At 56.1% G+C, this 22616-nt stretch overlaps 1 protein-coding gene across 6 annotated transcripts in view; it reads right to left on the minus strand.

Moving 5' to 3' along the window:
* RGS3 (regulator of G protein signaling 3) overlaps nucleotides 1-22616 on the minus strand; it is a 93391-nt gene that overhangs the window by 16975 nt on the left and 53800 nt on the right. For all 6 annotated transcript variants that reach the window (XM_027687768.1, XM_027687766.1, XM_027687769.1 and 3 more), the window contains 2 exons: nucleotides 21686-21726; nucleotides 8808-8930 (listed from right to left, as the gene is read on the minus strand). In XM_027687768.1, the coding sequence (XP_027543569.1) occupies nucleotides 8808-8930; nucleotides 21686-21726 (164 nt within the window). The remainder of the gene's footprint in view (nucleotides 1-8807; nucleotides 8931-21685; nucleotides 21727-22616) is intronic.

Consider the following 22616-nt stretch of genomic DNA (forward strand, 5'->3'; position numbering starts at 1 on the left):
CTGGCTCTGCCCCCGCCGTTATTAATGTCCGTGTCAAGCAGCAGCTGAAGCCGCCCCAGCCTCTCCCAGACACGGCTCCCTCGTGCCCCTCGTGCTATTTACGGCTCTGCCAGCACTCCCTGGAGGTAACTATTACCTGCTGATGGCAGTGGACGGCCGCTCTGCCTCGGGGAAGAGCCATACATCACCCTGAGAGCTGTCACAGCTCCCCTGCTCCTGCCCTGTGCCCCCGAGCGACACCGAGCGCAGATCGGTCCCGGTGCTTCTGCTCAATGAAACTCTGCTGCAAGTTCGCAGGTGGTTTTTTTCCCAAACCGATTTCTGTGGCAAAGGGACAGCTCTGAAGCAGGAGATGCTCTGCAGTGGGGCGCTCTGCCCTCTGCACCACAACCCCTGTGAGCAGCTCGGCCCTGATGGGCAGCGACAGGGAGGATAAATGGGCAGGGTGGTGTGTGGTCTCCATCCAGGGGACAGCCCCTGCCTGACCATCTGCCCCTCCTCTTCTCCCACCAGGGCCAGTGCCCTCTCGTGACACCCCCATACACACCGGGCTGGGGACCCACCTGCCTTCCCTGGGCATTTCTCCTCCTGGGATTACACTTTATTGACCAAGACAGGCAAGTTGTCCTGACGGCTACAGGGAGAGAGCACAGTGAGGGGTGTGCAGAGTGAGGGATGTGCACAGTGAGGGGTGTGCACAGTGAGGGGTGTGCACAGCCACTCTCACAGAGGAGCTGCTGGTTATCTGCCCCACGGCCACCGTTCACTGATGGGTCCTCACTGTCACGGTGACAAGCTGTGCTCAGCCCTCCTCCAGCACTTCCTATCCCCCTGCTCCCAGCCAGCTGCAGCCTCCTGAATGCTCCTGGGATGGAGCAGAGGAAATGTGCCTCCTTTTCCTCACAGTTACAGTGGCACAGGAAATGTAGAAGCTCCTTCACCTCAAGTCACTGGATACAGAGCTGAGCTCAGCTATACAGTGTCACCATGGACAGCAGAGACATGACATGGCCACCCCAGGGCTGTGCTCAGCACCTATCCTGCCTGCACTGGAGAAGGGAGCTGGGCCTGCTGGGGTTTGTGCCTGATTCCTCCCCGAGGCCACCTGGCTGGCTGCAGGTCTGTGGGACACGGGATGTCACCACACTGTGGGTGCCCAGCTGTCCCTGAGACTCAGAGCACCCCAGCCCAGGGTTCCCTGGTCCCTCTCTCACAGGAGTGAAGCAGCCACCACCCAAACCTGCCCAGAGCCACCACGCTGTGTCCCTCATGGTGACACAGCTCCCAGGCTGGGCACCAGCTCCTGCCTGCAGCCTCATCGACCCGGGCACAGGGCGAGCGCGGTGGGACCGGAGCTGGTGAGATGATGTCTGGGCCATAAATATCCCTGGCAGTAAAAAAGCAGAGGGGTGGGGAAGGGGCAGGAAGCAGCAGATCCTGCCATTGGCATTCAGCCCACACTCTCAGCATCCTTTCCCTGCCGTGGTGACTCGGTGCTGCTCAGCCAGGGAATCTCCCCACAGCGCAGTCAGCAGGGGCAGAGCATTGTCCCCTGGGCAGGGTGAGGGAGGTGACAGCTGGAGCATGAGATGCATTCAGCCACTGCGGAGCCATTGGGAAGGACTCATCCCAACACCACTTACACAGGACCACGAGGCTGGCGCTGGAAGCTGTTCCTGCTGCCAGCAGAGATCGCTGGAAGGAAACATCCACTGAGAGGAGGGGATCTGGTAAAGCAGCTCGGCTGCAACTGGCTCCAGGAGGGCCATGGCCAGAGCCACACACAGGACAGAGGAATCCCAAATGGCACCAAAACCAATACTGGTGTCTCCGAAGCCACACAGAGCCCTCCTGCAATGGTGCTGGCAAGCCTTGCCCTGCTGCTCCATCAGGAAGGTGCTCATTGCGGGACAGGACACCAAGACTCACAGAGGGCCAGAGGATGCCCTGGGGGTGGGAGGAACCTCTGCCTTCCAGTCCCACACCACTCTGGGCATCACCACCCAAAGCCCCCTGGCATTTCGAATAGATCCTTTGACTTTGCAAAGATATCAGGGCTTGAGTAACTTTTGCAAGGAGTAACTTGCGCTTTACACCCCAGTCTGCCCAACCACACGCTCACAGCCCCTCACCAGGCTGGAAGGGAAGAGCAGGGGCAGCTCCCCGAAACAGGAGTTGTTGGGCACAGGAGTGCTCAGCCAGCAGCACTGCGCCAAAGCACTTCCAGTACCTTCATTAAATCACAGCAGCGCTGGCTCAAAGCACTTAGTCTGTGCCTTTGACCACCCCGTGCAAATGATCTCACATGGCTCAGCCCCCCCGGCTGCCGGCGCCGCTCCTGCCGGCGCTCCCCCTCTCCCCAGCCCTTCTGGGGATTCACAGGAACAGACCTTCCAGGGTTTCAAAATGCCTCTGGCCATGATGGGAGTGTTGGCGGCTGCTCGTGTCCCCGCTGACCCCCCGAGCCCTCCTGCTCGGGGAGGGTGCGAGATCACTGGTGCCGCCGGCTGCAGCTGGGAGAACATCTCCCGGAGAAACAGGAGCCGCTGTTTGCCGGAGGGGAGGAGAGGTCTGCTCTCCTGATGGCTCCGGAGCCCAGCTAAGCAAACGAACAAATGAAGCGAGAGCTGTGGCTCTCGGGTGGCCCATCTGCTCCCCACCCCCCTCACTGCCGGCACACGCTCGGCTGCCGCAGGGACCGTGAGCGGCTCTGGGACCGTGAACCAGCGGCTCTGGGGCCGAGGGAGTGGCTCCCCTGGGCTGGGAGCCCCCAGCACCTCCAGGCCACCAGGGCCAGCACCCAGAGCTGGCAGGGCTGGACAGTGAGAGCAAAGGAGCCAGGGTTTGGTGATGGGGAGACGATCAACAGAGCGGTACCCCAGCCCAGCATCCCAGCCCAGCATCCCAGCCCAGCATCCCAGCCCAGCATCCCATCCAGCCCCACAGGAGTGGCCAGCACATCCCAGCCCCCTGGGGCTTTGGGCCGTGTTCTTGTGCTCAGGGCTGGAAGCAACTGATGTGCAATTGCTCAGCCTGGAGAAGAGAAGGCTCTGGGGAGACCTTAGAGCTCCTTCCAGTACACAGAGGGGCTCCAAGAGAGATGGAGAGGGACTTTGGACAAAGGCCTGGAGGGACAGGACAAGGGGGAACGGCCTTAAGCTGAAGGAAGGCAGGTTTAGATCAGATACTAGGAAGGAATTGTTCCCTGTGAGGGTGGGGAGGCCCTGGCACAGGTTGCCCAGAGAAGCTGTGGCTGCCCCATCCGTGGGAGTGTCCAAGGCCATGTTGGATGGGGCTTGGAGCAACTTGGGATAAGTGGAAGGTGTCCCTGCCCAGGGAGGGAGGATCTTTAAGATCCATTCTGACCCAAATCAGTCTGGGATTCTATGCAAGGAGGGAATGACGAGGTGGAAGATCAGCCCCAGGACCCCCCAGTCTTGGGGGTCACCTGCACTGTGGGGCATAAACAGGCTACTGCAGAGGGAGGGTCCTTAAATTCATGAAGGACAGATGGGCTTTGAAGCCTCACTGGGAGCTGTAACACCACCCCACCCTTCCCAGCCTTCTGTGCCCTGGTAGCATGTGGGGTTTGTTCCCATGAAAGAGGGCTACAAACCCAGCAAGAATATGACTCAGGACGGATTGATCTGGGGTACCTCAAACTGCATCTACTTCTGTCGTGTTTACAGCTGTGTCACACCCACTGCTACCTCTGCAACTCCTGTCCCTGCTTAATTAAAGTCAGCACATTGTCCTGCCCTGGGCCTGCCAGGTGCTGAGGGGGAGATCCATGTGCCAACTGTGCACAAGGACTCTCTTTGTGCAGGGATCTCTGGCAGGGACAGTTTCCTCCAGATATTTCAGTGGACAGAGCTGAGCTGGAGTCTGACTCACAGAGGAAGAGCATTTCTGGTCCCACAGCCTCCCAAATTCATGGCATTACTGGAGCAGCCTTTGGCTGTCCTTGGTACTGAGTTTTTCCAGCCCAGGGCAAGAGCTGGGCTGTGTTTTGGTTTATTTTTGTGACCTGGCTTAAAGTCTTGCCGGCTCATGCTTAAACTCTTATTGGGGCAGAATCAATCTGAAGGTTTCCTCCCCAATTTGAGCACCCTGACAGTACAAACGAGGTGCTGGGACAGGACAGGGTGTGGTTGGCCCTCCAGGTGCTGCTGTGACATGCCCAGCCCTGCTCAGCCTCTGGTGTTGGCACCATGGAAGGAAAGCAGGCTCTGGTGAAGATCCAGGTTTCCTGCACCTTTGGCCATGTGCAGCATGTGAACCCCCTGGAGCAGAGCTGGCACAGACAGGGCAGCAGGTTCCCAGCCCAAAAGGGAAAGACTTTGGGCCAAAAATAAAATAGGAAGGTACAAAATCCTCCCCTCCTTCCCCCTCAAACAGACAGTCAGTCACACTCTGGCTACACTGAACTGAGTGGAGCACCCTGCTCAGAGAGAGGGACATTCACCCCACCTGTTCCGAATCTTGTCTCAAGCACCTTGTCCCCGAGGGCTTGTCACAGCCACCCCCACGCCAGTAGCCCCTGCTGTGCCAGCTCAAGTGTGTCCATGGCCACCATCCAAAGGAAGGTCTGGGAGACGCTGCAGTGTGTGGAAAATGGGTGTTACTGGAGCAGGGAGGTGCCAGGGAACAGGGGCTGCAGAGGGACACGGGCGCAGAGCGGGATGGGGCACACGGGGGTGCTCAGGGCGAGGAAGAGGAGGCAGGGCATGGGATAGGAGAGGGGTCACCCCTCTTGGACAGTCCTCACGGTGCAGGCGCCCGGGGGGCACGGCCGCCCCTCCCGCCCCTCCCGCCGGCCCTGCTTTCAATCACCCCTCGATTACACACTGTTTGCTTTTGCTGACAGCTCATTTACTCGCACTTGTCAAGCACGTTGTAAATAGTGAGAGAAACAGCCCTGCCCTTCCTGAGCAGAGGAACGGCCAGCAAGGGGCCGGCCGGGCCCCCCCGGCCGCGCATCCCACCGGCGGCTCATTCCCAGCACCGGAGCCAGCGCTGCCAGGAAGGGCCGGGGCGCAGGGTCGGTCCACGCCTGCTCACACCGTCAGCAGCCACGGGAGAGGGACGGCAGCCAGGCTTTGGAAAGTGCTGAGCATCCACCACCTCCCTCGGGAAACAAGGGGAGCACCCGTCCTGGACTCCCAAAGTCCACACCACCGAGTGTCCGTAATTATTTAGCTTAAGGGTAATCTGCATCTCTCAGACACAGCCAGCCATCATCTCCGAGGTAATCTCAGGTCACGGAGTCAGAAGGAAGAGTAATCAGCCGTTCTGAGTGTGGAAGACACAAAGAAACAAGCAGTGAGAATCAGATGGTGGCAGCAGGTCCGTTACATGCAGGGGGTCCTGACGCTAAACCTTTTCCCTCGTAGCCAAAGCAGCTGGAGCAGCTCCAGCCCCTGTGCCTTGCCCTTGCCCCTGCCCTGCAGTTTGCCCTCTCCTCTGTCATGTTAATGCAATCCGGGCTAGGAGCAGGCCCAGTGCAGGGATGGAGGGTGGACCAGACAGTCATCACCCAGCCCACGGAGGCCGCCTCACTAACTCAGTTAATGCAGAAAGCTGCTCTGCCATAATCACATTGCCATGGCTGTGGTTCCTCACAGCCCCAGCCCAGCTCCAGGCTCCACACATCCCCGCTTGGGAACGTTTCTTGCCGAGCTGTGTCACCCTGGGAATGTGTTTTCCAGGTGCTTGCTCAGCACAGGCACAGGACAGGGAGCAGCATCCTGGGGCAGATGTGGAGCTGAGGGTGAGAGGGGGGAAGGCCCTGCTGATGGATTAAAGATCTACAGAACAACTCCTGGGACCTGCTGTCACTGACAGGATGGGGTTGCAGCTCAGGGAAATTCACTCAAGTCTTATAGGGGCAGCAGAGAAGCCACTGAAACCCCACTTCCACCACATGTCCTGGACAGCAGGGATAGAGAGCCAGACCTCACTGACAGCCACAGTTATCCCTGGAGCTCCTCTGCACTGACTCTGGCAGGAAAAGCCCAGTGGGAACACAGCTGTATCCCTCATGGCTTTCTCCTCCTACATCTCCAGAAGTGGATGCTACATGCACCATGTGCTCGTGCCTCCCAGAAACTGCAGCTCTGCTCCAAAACCAGCTGTTCTGAAAGCAGCAGTGCCAACACAGACCCCATACAGGGATCATCCTCCAGGCTTGACACCATCCTCCCAGGAGACACTGCCAGAGGCACTGACAGCTCTGCAGAGCCACGTCCCTGAGCCACAGGGACCTTCCCGTGCTGCCCTACCCGGGCAGGGCTCAGGGGGGAATCGAAACACAAGAGGTACCATCCCAAAGCCCCAAATTGATCTGATTTCTGAGCAGGTTGAAGCGAGAGCTGTTCCCAGCTCACACACTAATGTGGCAGCCACGGGGGCTCCTGAGGAGCTGCTGGCTGCTCAGACAGTGTCCCTTTCTCTGGCTCCAGTGCACAGCTGGCACATGGCACATCTCTGCCTGGCACAGGGGCTGTGCCAGCCCTTGGCTCACATCACACAGCACAGCCCACATCCCCTCCGCCACAGCGAGACGAGCTGCCCCTTGCTGAGCTGGAGCAGTTCTGAAGGCTTTGCAAATCAGATTCCTGTCGAGGCTGATGTTTCCAGCTTAATTTGTCTGGGTTTTTCCCCTAAATAGCCCTAGTATCAAATGACTTGTAAGCAAAGGGATGAATCAGTTGCAAGAAGAAACAGATTATCCCAGTTCCTGCCTCCCGCTGCACTGGCACCCCCTGAGCAGTCTGCCCCGACAAACCAGCTGTGGTGCAGCCTGGGCACAGCCCCAGCTGCAGCTCAGGCTCCTGCCCTGTGTGCCCACTCTGCTCTGACAACCTTTATTGTTCCCTCAGGAGCTGCAGCCCCATGCAGGGCTGCTCTTCCTTCCTCATGCTGCTCCCTCCTGCATTTCACATCAGGTTTGCTTTAAAATTGCATCCTGAGCACTTTACACCTTGCTGGGATGGGATTTGGTGCTATGAACTCAGTGAAGTGCCTGGTGGTTGCTCTCATGCTCCTTTTCTCCCTCCTGGCCATGGACCCCACCAGTGGGATTTCCATCAGCTTTGGCAAGTTAAGACAAAATCCCTTTGTCACAGCATTGAAAAGCCCACCCTGGCTCTCCACGGCACCCAAGGAACACCCTCTTGCCTACTGAGGCACAGAAAAGCCTTGAAAAGGTTTGTGATGTCTTCTAGAGTATTTTTTCACCTGTCCAGCAGCCAGGCTCCTACAACTCGGGGAGCAGACACTCCAGGGCTTTGCTCTGAGCCACAGCCCCACACCCTGCCATGAACAGAGTCTGGGATGGGGAGGGCAAACAGCCCTGAAAGCCCAAACAGTCCCAGAACACCTGTCATGATGGAGAGCCACCCTTTTAGGATGTCTTTAAGATGCTCAGGTCGGAACATGTCCCTGCACATGATCCCCGGCCCGTGGCTGGATCGCACAGAGCCGAGCACAGAGCCAGGCCAAGGCCCCCAGAGCAGCCCCATCACATGGTGCCCCCCATGCCAAGCCAACAGGGACCCCCTGCCTGGGCACAGTGCTGTGCCAGCAGGATGCAGCACAGGGAAGGAGGAGGGTGCAGAGCCGTGTCAGTCTGAATCAGCCGCCTGGGGCCGTCAGCGGTGCGGGAGCCTTGGCTGGTAACGCTGTTCTCAGGCTCTGGGAGCTGTTGCTATTTTAGTCCTCCTGAAACGTGCAGGAAAAGGAATCCGGAGGCTCTGTCTCCTGCAGAGATGTTTGTGCTGACCCAGTTTGGAGGCTGCAGAGCAAAAGCCACGTCACCCTGCCCCCGGCTCCTGCTGCGCCCGCGGGTACCGAGAGCGAGTCACCTCCCGAGTCACCTCCTCGGGGCCACCCAGCCCACGCTGCACCCACACCATGACGTGGGGCAGGGGCTGCTCCTCCACCACACACCAGCCAAGGCAGAGATCCGGGGGTTTTACCCTCATCTGCCTCACCCAGAGCTCTTCAAGCGCTCAGCACAGTGTGTTTCTCTTCTGCCAGAGCAACGGGTCACCCACCAACAATCCAAACCCGACCCCCAGGGGACGAGATGACTCCAGCAGAGGTTGCCCCTGTCCCAGAGAGCTCCATGGTGGCAGCCCCAGCCCCGAAGCCAGGCAGACAGGGGTGTTAAGGACAGCCATGCAGGGCAGGTGTGCCTGACAGTGCTTCAAACCCCTCCAACACACATCCATCTGTCAGAGCTGCTGAGACAGCGCTCTCGAGCCAGGCTGAAGCGCTTCAGTGTAGGAAAAGTGCTGGGGCTGCCTCGCTAGGTACGAAAAACAGCACCCACCAAATGACCTCTGTGCTTTGGGGCCACCTGTGGGATCCAGATCAAACACCTGAGCCCGTCCGAGGGCACAGAGGGGGCAAATCTCTGCACCGCTACTCCCATGACCTCAGCCTTTAATCAGGACCCAGAAATCACAGTTTGAGCCTCTCCCTCTGCTCCCAGTCCTGCCCCAGAGCCGAGCTCTGGGGGAAGGCTGGACACCAGGCTGCACGGGCTCAGCTGTGCAAATAGAGATGCTGGGAGGTGTCGGCCCGGCCCCAGCCAGAGGATGCAAATGCAGTAACTGCTCCCCCGAGCAGGGCAGGAAGCTGCAGACACAGCAGCGCCTGAACACAAACTCACTCCTCACCTGGCAAACAAACAGCCTCCAGCAGTGCCCTCCTGGCTGGAGCAGCACCAGAGCAAAGCCCCCACGCAGGCCGAGCCCCCGACGCTCCGAGCAGGGATTCCAGCTCCCGCCCGGCTCTCTTACCTTGCTCTCCGTAGGAGCTGATGCCGGATGTTGCTGCTTGGTGATGTTCTCAGCCAGACACCAGCAGATCCTCTTCTTCTGCTCCTGGGAGTAAGCCTCCAAACTTAATAAGCACTCCGACTTCTGACGTAAAGGAAACACAGGCAGGGAGAAGGTCATTAGCTGTGTGTCGCAGGCCCTGGCTGGGTTTGCAAACTCCTTGCTCCCCACACACCACATCAGAGGAGCGTGGGTCTAACAGGAGAGCTCACACCGTGTCCTGTGCTCTGGGCAGAGAGAGCAAAACAGAGGGAAATCAGCTCCCAGTGGCATCTCCTCCAGAGAGAGGGAGAAGGGCTGAGTGGTGCAGGGGAGCTGACCCTGCCTTCAGGGCAGGAGTGCAGTGGTACAGCACGGGCACAGCACCAGCAGCTCTGCACCCTGTGCCACCTGAGTGTCTATTAAGCTAATTTAGAGGGTGGAAATTGCTCTTTGCCATATGCAAACATAAATGAGGCACTGGAGCATGAACTGAAGAGAACAAGAGCCTTCGGGCTGGGTGGGGCAGGGAGGAAAGACTGAGCTCAGGGAGGCTCCAGAGCAGCCTCCCCATCCTGCTCCTCACTTCATGCACACTTCAGGGTGGATTTGGGGATGAAGCTCTGGTCACACACTCTCTGTGAGCAAGGAATTACAAGAAATTATGGGAAATCATCCTGGCTAAGCCCACCTTCTCTTGTGCCACAGCCCCTTCCCTGCACATGTCCTTTTTGATACACTTGTTCCTCTTGGACAGGTTTTCTTTGGGCCAAATCTCACTCATTTAAGGAACTTTCTGACCAAGTTCTCTCAGCAACTGTCTCCCAGCCCTCAAACTGCTTCTCTTTCATGCTAAAAATTAAGCATTAGTAACATCTGCTGCCTGCTGGGATTTTGCAGGTTTTGCTTTATAAAGGGTCCAGAAATGCCCAAGGCTGGATCTTCTCCTTCTGTGGCCAGATGGGAAAAGAAAAAAAAAAAAAACAAAACCAAAAGCAGGACTTTAGGACAGACTGCAAAGAAAGAAAAAAGTGTCTTTCAGTAAGGGGCATGAAAAAAGGCCTTTCCTTTCCCCCTAGAATTTCCTTCCAGAAGGGCAGGTCCCCAATAGCCTGTTTTTTTCCCAGAAAGGTCAGAGAGAACCTGCAGCTTTGTGACTCCAGAGACACAACACAGCCAAAAGGGGAAATGCTCTTTAGTCACACCATTTAAATCACTGTTTGCATTGGATGTGAATTCATTCATGTTTAATCCAAAATCCCTTCTGAAGTGGTAAATAAACCAAGCTCCCACGCCACCTCCAGGGAAAGGGATCTCTGGTTGGGTCCTTTGGCCCTCCAAGGAGACTTCCATGAAAGACAAGGTTTGGGCTTTCTTATGTCTGGACATCAACACATTAATTCCAGATTAAAGCAGCAAATTTAAAGCAGGAACAGGCTTTAAACACTGCAAATGCATGAAAATTCCTAGGCACATTCAGAATGAAGAGAGGTTTGGGATTCAGGGACACAGGGTGGTGGGGCTGCCCCTCACTCCCCAGATCCTGGGTGGCAGTGATGCTCTGAGCATCCCTGGAGTGTCACGGGGCTCTTTCCCATCCCAGATGTCCCAGTCTCTCCCACTCCCATGCCAGCAGTTCCCCAGGCTGCACCACTGTGCTACCCACTCATCCCTAGGAAGGTGTCCAGTTGTCCCCACTTTCAGAGGAGAGGATGGGTACCCATGTGCTGGGATGGAAATCCAGGCTGGCATTTCACGGCGCTTGGGGCCAGAAGTGAAAGGAAGCAAGAGCTGAGCAGAGCCCAAAATCCATCAGTGCAGCTGCAAGGAGCACAGTGCCCACACTGATGCTGCAACCACTGCACATTCCCAGCCCTCCAGAGCTCCTGTGATTCCCCTGGAGCGAGGCTGAAAGCAATTCCAAGGACATCTCATATCCCCTTGCTGGTGACAGACGGCAGCTCACCTACCCCTGCCCTGCAGCCCCTCTCTGATTCAATTACAGTCCATCTCTTTGATTGAATTTACATCCAGCCATGCTCAGCTCCTGCTGGCTGTTGAGAGCAAAGTGCCCCTTTCCCTCCCTCCCTCCAACTCAGCCAGTTGCAGACTCCCTGCCCCAGCCACCTGGGAATACTACAGCCAGGAGAGGAGATTGCCCTCTGGTCCAAAAGTCAGAGAAAGGCAACTACCCCAGCATGGTGTGCAAGGCTGAGGGGGGACATGAACAGCCAAAATTGCATTTCTCCAAGCTGGACATATTTTACCATCATTTCTGTGTAGTGAGATCCCAGACCTTTATTCCCTCACATTGAACCTCTCCAACACACATTTCCCGAGGGAGGAGCTCTGTTTCTCCCTCTTCCACAGAATTATGGAATGGTAAGGAGTTGAAAGGGACCTTAAAGATCACCTTGTCCCAACCCTTCCTGCCAGGGACACCTCCCACAGGTTGCTCAAGGCCTTATCCAACACTGCCAGGGTTGGGGCATCCACAGACTCCCTGGGCAACCTGTGCCAGGGCCTCACCACCTTCACAGTAAAAAATGTCCCCCTGATATCTAACCTAAATCTGCCCTCTTTCAATCTGTACTCCTTGTCCCATCACTACAGCTGTGGTACTGCAGTACATCCACCAACCTGCTCCCCCCAAATAATGTTCAACTGTGCTGGGGACAGTGGCAACCCAGCCCCCAGGGGCTGAGCACCCCCAGCTGCCTCCAGAGCCCAGGCTCCTGCTTGCAAAGTCCTTTGGGATCCAGCCAGATGAAGGGCTGGGATATGGGATAAGCTTGTGTCCACGCTGGGGACCCAGCTGCCCACCCCCAGGGAGCTGGGGCAGGAGGTGGGTGAGCAGGGGCTGTGCCAGGCCCTGCACACGCTGGGAACTGGCCTCCCCACCATTGTTTTCATTCAGGGAGGCTGCCCCGGCCCTGCCAATATTTACAAAGAGAAAACAGGGTTTAATCTCACGGTGCTGGGAAAGGAGGATGCAGATGGCGTGAAGGGGGCGTTTGCCACCAGATACAGCAGCGACTGAAGTGGCTGCCAGTGGCTCTGTGCCCGCCTGCCTTCCCCCAGAGCTGGGAAAAACATGTTATTGCAGGTGCTGTGTGAGCCCACGGCTCTGGGGCACCCCCAGCACTCTGCTGTGGGAGAGCAGGGGGAAAACACAGAGCGTGGACTGCAGGGAAGGGCCCAGACTGGCCAACAACAGCCCCAAACAGGCCCTGTTATAGCCAGGGGAGAGCTGCAGGAAGAGGTTCCTTTTGCTCCATGGGCACAGCTCACCCCTGGGCTCAGACCCAGCCCCACAGTGCCCAGGAGCAGGAGGAGATGACAGGCAAGGGGTTTGGCCAAGCAGAGCTCCTGGTTACCCAGCAGACACCACCCAAGGAGGGCCTGTGGGCTCTGCAGTCCATAGATCAGCTGAGGAGCTCCCAGAGAACAGCACATCAAGGGAGGGGTCCCCAAACTCTGCACATTGAGACCCCACACTGCAGACATGCCCCTCTGTGCAGGACCCAGCACACACCTGGGGGTCTGCATGGCACTGCAAAGCTAAAATGTCCCAGTTACAACGACACAGACTCAGCCTGACACCTCCAGTGCCCTGAGCTGGTGCCCAGCTGAGCCCAGGGCTGTTCTCTCACCACTGTCTCCCCAGCTCTGCCAGCAGACACGTTCCTGGGGTGGTCATGGAATCACACACTGGTTGGGGTTGGAAGGGACCTTAAAGCTCATCCAGTTCCACCCCCTGCCACGGGCAGGGACACCTTCCATAGAACCCCCATCCAACCTGGCCTTGGACACTTCCAGGGATGGGGCAGCCACAGCTTCTCTGGGCAACCTCTGTCCTGAGGCAGATGTTCCCCTCAGAGATGAGGGGATGCACTTCTGCTCCTTCCCCCAGGCTCCTCTGCCCCTCAGGTTTAGGGCAGGGTGTTCTGGGCTCCCAGCCCAGCCCTGCCAGGCCCTGGCCTCGAACATTCCCAGTGTTGGTCCGGGGCCAATCCCAGCAGAGATCCCAGAGGGGAAGTACCTCGGAAATGGGCTCCAGACTACAATGGCTTTAAATCACAGAGCAAACCTTCCACTGGCCCTGGGAATATCCTGTGCACAAAACAGGGCAACTGCTGCCTGGTTACTTCATGCCCACGAGCAAGGTCTGATGAGAAAGTTCTGTTTGCTCCCGTGCCGGGGGGGTGGGAGGGACCACGGCTCTTCCTGTGGCTTTTGGACTGCTGGGCACACTGGTGGTGCCCAAAGAACAAACACTGGCAGCCACAGCAGGGGCCCCACTGAAATCTGGGATGACCAGAAGGTGACAGGATGGCAGGAGAGCTGCAGCAGATGATGTGCAGGGGGCTGCAGGGCAGGGCACAGCAATCCCTGCAGGGCTCGTCCCTGTGGGGCTTGTTTTTGGGAGCACTGCATGATGGCACAGCCTGGAGGGTGCCTGGAGAGGCTGTGGCTGCCCCATCCCTGGAAGTGTCCAAGGCCACGTTGGACGGGGCTTGGAGCAACCTGGGCTAGTGGAAGGTGTCCCTGCTCATGGCAGGGGGTGGGACGAGATGAGCTTTAAGATCCCTCCAACCCCAACCAGCCTCTGATCCTATGATTCTATGCTAAGCCTCCAGGAGGAAAAGCCATCCTGAAGAGCCTTTTCCACCCACTTTGGAGCAGCCAGTGAGGACACAGGGCTTGGTCTGTTTTCACAGGCCAGCAGGTTGTCATTAAGTGGCTCATCAGATAACAGCCTTCACAGGAATTCCCCAACCCTGAGACAAGCCAGGCCCTGAGTTAGTGCTGAAAACACCACTCTGGCAAACAGAGAGCAGGTGTAGCACCTTCCTGCTCTGCAAACACCCTTCCCTCTCAGGGAAGCTGAGCAGCCTCAGTGGCATCAACACCAAGCTCACCCACCCTCTGCCAACACAGCCCCAGAGCTTTCCATCCCTCTTCCCCAGCACAGCCCCATGGACAGTGAGCTCCAGTCTGTGCAGACAGTCCCAGGACCCTCTGAAATCACCTCATGGTGCCTGGGCCTTTTTAAAATCTCTCCAGTACTGCAACTGCACCATATCAACTCTTCTTCTTGCCAGCATCTGGGAAATGTGGCCCCAGAATTAAAGCTGGGGGGGGGGAAAAAGGAACACATTTGTTGGTTATCTCAAAACTCAGATTCAGGCTGAGCTGTGTAAAGATGCACAGAACCAGGGAGGAGGAGTGTTCCTGTTTATGTGTTCCTCCAGCTGGGACAGAAGCACTCCCTGCTCTGCCTGAAGAGAACTGAACTGGGAGCTGGCAGTGCCCAGGAGCTGTCCTGTCCCCAGGCTGTGGGTTACTGGAGCCTGGGGCTGGTGTCATTCCACAACATCTAACCCAGGTAACCCCACACAGGCAGAGGAGATGAAGCCCAGGGTCTGTCTGCACAGAGGAGCAGCCTGACCACCAACTCCAGAGCTGTGTGAGCTCAGGCTCCAGGGATGTTCCTGGAGAGAGCTGACTTGGACCAGGGGAACATTTCAGCCGCAAATGAAATTTGGGGCATATCATGGGGATGCTGGGCAGGGCAGTTCAGGAATGCCTCAGCATTTGGGGCAATCTGGACATGGGTTCATGTCACAACATCCTTCAGAAGGACTTTTCCAAATGTTGGCAGACTTGGTCTAAGGTTGTCTCTCTGCACCTGCAGCTTGGACTTGTCAGCATCCCACAGAGAAATCGAGGGGCTGGGACCTGCCCTCCTTTGGAGGGAGGAAAATGGAAACCTCCATTCAGGAAAGAGTTAAGCTGTTGCTGTGTGAGATGCCAGAGGGATTCAGGGTGAGTGTCCAGCTCTCACATGAGCTGGATGACTCAAGGCTTGGGGAACCTCTCCAGCATCCCAGAAATGAGCCAGGGAGGAAGCAAAGGAAATGTCAGAGAGCAGGAAAGGATTTTTCATCTGGTAACGTCTCGTGGCCACCACCAGCAGAGTGGCTCAGGAGAGGGAGTCCCTGTTCCCACTGAACAGGACTGGGAACAGGAAGAGGAAGGCAGAGGAACACATTTCATGTTCTCTCACTGTGCTTCACATTCATGTCAGGAAAGTGGTCATCTGGATTGTCTCTACTTGAAGTCCTGTGAGTGATCCCAACCCTTCCAGCCCTGTCTGCAGTGCCCACTCCCCCTCAGCCCAGGGGATCCTTCACTCTGCTGCACTAGAAGCCCATCAGATGAATTACAGGCACAAATCTGACAGCACCATCTCTTTTCCCATCATGAATTAGAGTAAATCAAGGTACAATTCCACCAGAGCACACAGCCCATTTCCCAGGCAAAGGCTCATCTCCTCTCCCTTCCTACAGTTCCTTACTAAACAGCTTTGCCTCAGCTGTTCACTCAGTCATGTAGGTTTGATGGCACCCCCTGCCCAGCCCTTTTGCCTTTTTCCCTCTCAACAAACCACCTGCCTAAGTGCCCTCTAGATCTGCCAAGAAAGTGCCCAAAAAAGCTCCTTGTGAACTGTCCTGGTGACTTGTCCATAACAGCCAACTTCAAAATCACCCCTGCCTGTAATCCCTGCCATGTCCCAGCCTGTCCCTGAGCCTTGACATCCTCTGTGCCATCAGGAAATCACTTTTCCAGCATTCAGATCTGCTGGATGGAGACACGAACCTGGGTTCTCCCCGCTCTTTCCCTTTGGGACAACTGCACATCCCAAAGGGCATTAAATCACAGATTCCCACAATGTGCTGAGCTGGAAGGGACCCACAAGGATCATCCAGTCCAACTCCTGGCCCTGCAAAGGCCCATCCCCAAGGGTCACACCCTGTGCCCCAGAGGATCAGCCAAACCCTCCTGGAGCTCTGGCAGCCTTGGTGCTGTGCCCACTGCCCTGGGGAGCCTGGTCAGTGCCCAACCACCCTCTGGGGGAAGAACCTTTTCCTGAGATCCAACCTGAGCCTGCCCTGACACAACTGAGTGATGTTCACTCCCAGCAGGAACAGAGAATGCTTTGGAACATAAACTCTCCAGTGGAGCAAGCTGGGATATCTCCAGTGAAGCACATCCACACAGGCTCCAGTACTGCCCCCACTCCAGCTGTGATCCAGTTCAAAGAGCACCCCTTCGAAGCATCCCCTTGCCAGCAGCAGGGACACAGGCCAAGGGTGTGAACAGGAACAGTGTCCACAGGAGACCTGTGCACCCGTGGGTGCAGGGATGTGCCCACACAGAGCCAGGCACAGGATGATTAGGTTGCCCAGAGAAACTGTGGCTGCCCCGTCCCTGGAAGTGTCCAAGGCCAGGCTGGACGGGGCTTGGAGCAACCTGGGCTAGTGGAAGGTGTCCCTGCCCATGGCACGGGGTGGAACAAGATGGTCTTTAAGGTCCCTCCCAACCCAAACCAGTCTGGGATTCTGTGACCTGGGCAAAGGGGGGACAGTGGCATTTCTCTGACACTTGTCCAGAGGCTCTCCCTGGGCAGTAAAGATGGGCATCTCCAAGGCAAAACAAGCTCCAGCACAGATTCACAGCATTAATTTGCTCATTACAGCAGCACAAGGAGTTGCTACTGGAAGGATTCTCTTTCTTCCCGAGAGAAACTCTCGTGTCTGCAGATGAAAACTTCCAGTGAAAAAAGATCAAATTTGCAAGTGCTTTTCAAAGGAAAAACTTACTGAGCTATTTGATTTTAAGTCAATTTGGTCTGAATATGTTGGGTTTGAACCAAACGTGTAACAATGCAATAAACCACTGATGTGCAGTTTCCTCTCAGCAGGATATTTCCGGAGCAGGGAAGGGTGTGAATACAGTCCTGGACCACATTCAGGGCTCCACACTGGTCCCTCTGAGGCTGCTCATTCCCACCAGGCAGCAAATGTTCTTCTGACGGGTTTTACACATGTCATCCCAGGAGGGGTGTGTGCCCTGCAGGGAATGGCACAGGGAGGTGGGAAAAATGGGGCCAAACTCCCACACTCCAAGTCCTCCAGGGTGAGAAATGTGGGTCCACACCAAATCAGAGAACCCCAGCATGGTTTGGGTGTGAGGGACCTTAAAGCTCATCCAGTTCCACCCCCTGCCATGGGCAGGGACACCTTCCACTAGCCCAGGTTGCTCCAAGCCCTGTCCAACCTGGCCTTGGACACTTCCAGGGATGGGGCAGCCACAGCTTCTCTGGGCAACCTCCTCCAGTGGCACTTATTCCAGTGCTCAAATCAGCCCAAAGCTTTTGCAGACAGGATTTATTCAAGATACACAAAAACTGTGCTATTTGGGTTTAAAATCCTGAGTGGGATGATGCCCTAGGCCAGGTCTGAACACATTTGCAGGAATTTTTCACATATCAGTTGGCAAATAGAAAAGTTAGAGAACCTGTAATGGCCATAAACTGAAACACAAGTTTCACCCCAACATGAGGAAAAACTTCTTTCCATGGAGGTGGCAGAGCTCTGGGACAGCTGCCCAGGGAAGGTGTGGAGTCTCCCTCTCTGGAGACATCCCAAACCCACCTGGATGTGTTCCTGTGTCACCTGCTCCAGGTGACCCTGCCTGGGCAGGGGGGTTGGACTGGATGATCTCCAGAGGTCCCTTCCAACCCCAGCTATTCTGTGATTCTGTGATTCCAGGTGTACACAGTATTCCTGAGATCAAAAGGTACCATCTTCACTTCCAAATCCTGTCTATGTGCTGGGGCTACCAGAGCTGCCCCATGACCACCAGAAGGAACAAATTCACCAAATGGGACAGCTCAGAGGAGAACCTTCCTCTACTTCTGCATTCTTTCCAACACGAACCTATATTTGGCCCTTTCAGGGCCACCTGCACTCAGGATCTCCAAACACTGCAATTTACACCTTGAAGAGCCTGTAAAACAAACACCCCTTGTGCTGGAACCCACACCAGGCTCAGTGTTAGCTCTGTGCCTGCAAATAACCACATTGTGCAGGGTTTAAACTCTGTGCAGTGATTTATTGCACACAGTCAGACAGGATGACTACAGAGGCTTTTCTGTGACACTCCCTGAAGGTTGGAATTTTCTCTCTTCTTTAAAATAAATTAAGCAACTCCCAGACACTGGGACATACTTTCATTTTGGATCACATCACACCCAAATGCAAATGTGTGACCTCATGGGTCAGGACATCACTCAGAAACCCTCAAGACGAGCAGTAGCAGGAGGTTGCAGCTCAAGGCTTCAGCAGAGAGCTCTTCCCGCAGCAAAGGCAGTGTCAGCCCAGCCCCTGGGCTCCCTTTGAGCTCCCAGCAGCACTAAATACATTAGTGCTCATTGCAGATGATTTGTGGGCAAGAAGCAGCAGCACAGGAGCTTCCAGCACCCCTCAGCCCTGTCACAGCAGCACGAGGGATGTGTCTGCCCAGACACACTGAGCACCAGAGCCCAGAGCCAGCACCTCCACCCCGAGGGGATCAGCCGGAGGGGCTGAGCCAGCAGAAGGCTCCTGGCAGGTCCAGAGCTGCTGACAAGGCCAGGGATGGAGGATGTGCTGCAGGGAGCAGGACAGGAGCAGGTCAGGAGGGGGACAGACCCCTCAGAAAGACATGGGACCAAAAAGCCACATCAGCACATGCATCCTTCCCTTGTGCATCCTTGTGCATCCTTATCCATCCTTGTGCATCCTTATCCATCCTCATCCATCCTTATCCTTCCTAGCTGCCACAAGCACTCACAGGATGGGCAGCAGGACTCAGCAGGACTCACTGTTGCACCACAGCCGAGGGTGGGACCCCGAGGGTGCCAGAGTGTACCAGTGCCACCCCCCTGCCAGGGGTGCCCTCCTGAGCCCCCCTGCGCCCCAACTCCCAGCAGCCTGAGGATGTCCCCAAAGCAGAGCCAGCCCCTCTCCATGGGAACCCACCCCTGCAGAGGGAAACTGTCTTGTTCCCAGAGTCAGGAAGGAGGCTGAGCCTTGCACCAGGGCAAAAGAAGGTGCCACAGCCAGGAGATTCACATTCATTGGACACCACACCCATCAGGTAACGGGAAGAGCCACGCTGGGATGGCCCAGAGACCCCCCCCCCAGTCCCATGTGTGCTGCAACCTGAGAGTGCCCCTTCCCTGGGCCCACCTGACAGCCAGGCCATGCCTCAAACCCAGCCCACTGCAAAAATCACCTTCACACCCCAAACCCACACTCCCACCAGCCCAGCAAGGCACTCAAGCCCCCCCTCAATGCTCCTGTGAGCAGCCATCCTGCAGGAATGTCTTTGAGAGGGACCATCCCACAGGCTGCCAAGAGTTGTCACCTCCTGGTGACACCCCCACAACCCTGTAACTAAAGCTTTGCTCCAGAAATGTGAATGCAAAGAAGAGGCAGATCACCTGAAGGTAACTCTGCTCTCGGCTTCCCTGCAGGAGGAAGATCACAGAATCACAGAATCACAGAATCACAGAATCAACCAGGTCGGAAAAGACCTCTGAGATCATCCAGTCCAACCCTTGGTCCAACCCCGCTGTGGTTCCCAGCCCATGGCACTGATGCCACATCCAATCTCACCTTCAACACCTCCAGGGATGGGGACTTCACCCCCTCCCTGGGCAGCCCATTCCAATGGCTGATCACTCTCTCTGTAAAAAATTTCTTCCCAATATCCAACATAAACCTCCCCTGGCACAGGTGAAGACCCAGCCCTCTTGTCCTACTGCTGCTTCCTGGGAGAAGAGCCTGACCCCCACCTGGCTACAACCTCCTGTCAGGGAGTTGTAGAGAGTGAGGAGGTCTCCCCTGAAAAGAAGGATGCTGGAATGCTCCCAGGCTGGCTCCCACAACAGCATCCCATCATTTCAGAAGAGCCTGTCTCTGTTCACTCAGGGTCTACCCCCACCGAGGACAGTTCCCTGAGCCACACAACCCCTGTGCTGCAGAACTCAGAGGTTGCTGCTCTCCTGCTCCAGCCACCAGCCCCTGCAGCCTGGTCACCCAGCTCCACGTGGCTCCTGGGGTGGTGACCTGCAGGTCACTGTTTCCCAGAAGGGAAGTCGGGAGGGCACCGTCCTGCCCTGGCTCTCTGCCCACTCACAGGCACATCCCCCACCCTGCACCTCAGCTTCCCCTTCTGAGCCCAAATTTCCCATTGCTGGAGAGCCTGATGGGACCTACAGCTGGAAGTTCACTGTCCCCTTCCCCCTGGAGCCAGATGTGCTGATCTCCCCAGCTCAGTGCAGCCTCCAAGCAACCCTGTGGGGGCTGGCAGGGGAGGGATGGCACAGGGAACATCCTGCTTGGCAAAGTGTCATCCCTGAGCCAGGGACTGTCCCAGTGTCACCTGAGAGCCTGGGCTGGCACAGCATGGGGGGTTAACACCCACTCCTGGGGTGAGGCATGAGGCAGAGCTGCTGGTCACTGTGGGTCAGGGAGCTCCCACTGCACTTGTGACCTGCTCCAAAACAACCCGTGCAAACAGGAGGCACAAGAAGGGATTTGCAGAATCCCACCAGAGTGGCCAGTCCAGACCTACTGTCCTCTGAGGGGGAGCATGCAGGAAGGAAAGCAAATGTTTCCCATTCTGTGCCCAACTCCTGCACTCCAACCACAATGGATGTCAGGAATCTCCATCACCAGAGCTCTTATAGCCAATTAGGCCAATCAGAAGAAAGCCCAGCACTTCATTACACCCTGACAAAGACAGCTCTTCACCTCTCAAGATCTCATGAAACACAGCCAGCTCTCTTTCAGTCACTTCTACTGAGGGGCCCAGAGCTTCTCAATTAAATATCAGGCTCTGGATGAATTTTTCGTGAGAAAATGCCCGAGTGCCTCATCCCGACCCTGAGTCACAGCACAGGATTAGCTGGGAGGGAGCCCAGGCCAGGCTGACGTTACACTGGGACACGCACTGAGCAAACCCCAGGGGCAGCTCAGCCCCTGCCCCAGGGAGAGACAGGGGAGACAAGGAAGGAACAAGAGGAAACGTCAGAGGGAACTCGTCAGCGGCGGCTCCGCAGCCGGTCGTGCCCTGGCCCCGATCCAGCCACTCAAGGTGAACAACTTCCATGCAGAGCATTTTCACCCAACTTTCACAATAGCTCATTATTCTGTGGTGCTGCTGAGCAATGTTTGCCTTTCTCCTCTGTGCCCTGGGGATCTTTCCCAGATCCACGTTTCCACCTCTGAAAATACAAGGCCTTGAAAGCAGGAACACGGTAAAGTCACTTGAAAAGGAAAAAAGGGAGGTCCAGTCAGTGTGAACCAATTTTGCAGTTTCCTTGGCTGCCTCACGACACAAACAGGGCTGTGCCAATGTCTGAGTGACCCCAAACCTGCTTCACAGAATCACAGAACACTCTGAGTTGGAAGAGACCCACAAGGATCATCAAGTCAAACTCTTAAGTGAGTGGCCCTATGGGCACCAAACCCACAACTTTGGTGTCTTAGAACCACGCCCTGAGCTTACCTCAGGTTAGAGCACTTAGCCACACGTGGTTTTAGAGCTATGATTCCATGTCTTTTAGACTGAGTTTCCTTGTTTTATTTGAGGGCTTCAAACCTGGGTAGTTGAAAACAAGAAAAGCAAGATGCCTTAAAAAATAAAGACAAGGAAATCTGCCCCCAGGCGAAAGAATCCCAAAAGAAAAGTGAGGCGCCCCAAGGAAGATCCACAGGGGGAAGGGGAAAAGAAGCCTGGCCCAGTGCTGCTCAGCCTCCTCATTCACACTCCTTTTAGCAGCTTCTTACTCATATATTCTGGTTACAGCCATTACATTTCTTTCCCAGAACTCTGGCAAATTAATTATAAAGGAAGTTAAAATCAGCCTGTTCAGTGCTCCTTGCCCCAGCAGAAGGGAGCAGAACTGTTCTTACGTGTTCAGCTCCCACTACAAAGTTCAGGTGGAAAACAGCAGCACTCACCTCTGCAAGGTAAAGGAGGCAGAACTTCCGATCTTCTGAACCTGGAACGAAGGAAAAACAGGATCAGAACGAAGCTGCAGCTGCATTTCTGCAAGTGGAGCCACTGGCAGGGGAACTGGCTGAGGGACAGCACTGAATGAATATTTGTTGTTGTGCCCCTCCAGTACCAGGCTGTGAGCTGGGTGATGTATGTGGCATCTGCCGGGGCGGGCACGGGCACGGAATCCTGCCTGGACTCACTGCACTCTCATGGATTCTCCTTTGGGATTGTCCTTTTGGAAAAGGGGTTGTTTCCTTCAGAGGCCAAGTGCTGGCTCTCCTGCCAACCTGCCCTGGCACATGCAGCCTGTGGCACCTTCCCAGGGGTGTGGAGGTCCTGCAGTGCCATCCTGGGCACCAAGGATGGGTCTTCCTCATCTTACCTCTGTGGGCACTTTGCTCCCAGGAGGACTGACAGAGAAGCTCCTCTTCCCACATCCTTGTTCGTTCCCAGCTTGTTGCCCCACACCCTTGGGTGGCCCTGGTGGTCCTCCTGTCTGTCCCAGCCTCCATCATGCCAGTGGCTGGGGACAGTGACTCTCCAAGGAGATGGAGCCAAATCCCAGGGCAATGGGAAGTGACTGACATGGGGCAGAGGGAAGAGCTCATCCTGCTCCACTGGGCCAAGGGTAAAGCCCCCCAGCTCCCACCAGAGTGGGAGACCTGGCCAAGGAACCTGCCCTTCCACAGTTTTGGGAAAGGAGATGGTGCTGCAGACAATGCAATGACCAACACTGATCCACATCCTGCTAACCCATGGAGCAGCCCAGTACAGCTCCTCACTTGCTGCCAGCTGTCCCAGGGGATGGGTTATACTGCAGCTGCTCCACCAGGCTGGTTCCTGCAGGTCTAACCTTCCCTGTACCCAACAAAAAGTCATCCCTGAAGATTT

Source organism: Neopelma chrysocephalum, unplaced genomic scaffold (assembly GCF_003984885.1).
Source record: "Neopelma chrysocephalum unplaced genomic scaffold, ASM398488v2 Primary Assembly neopelma1_74, whole genome shotgun sequence".
Taxonomy (NCBI): Eukaryota; Metazoa; Chordata; class Aves; order Passeriformes; family Pipridae; genus Neopelma; species Neopelma chrysocephalum.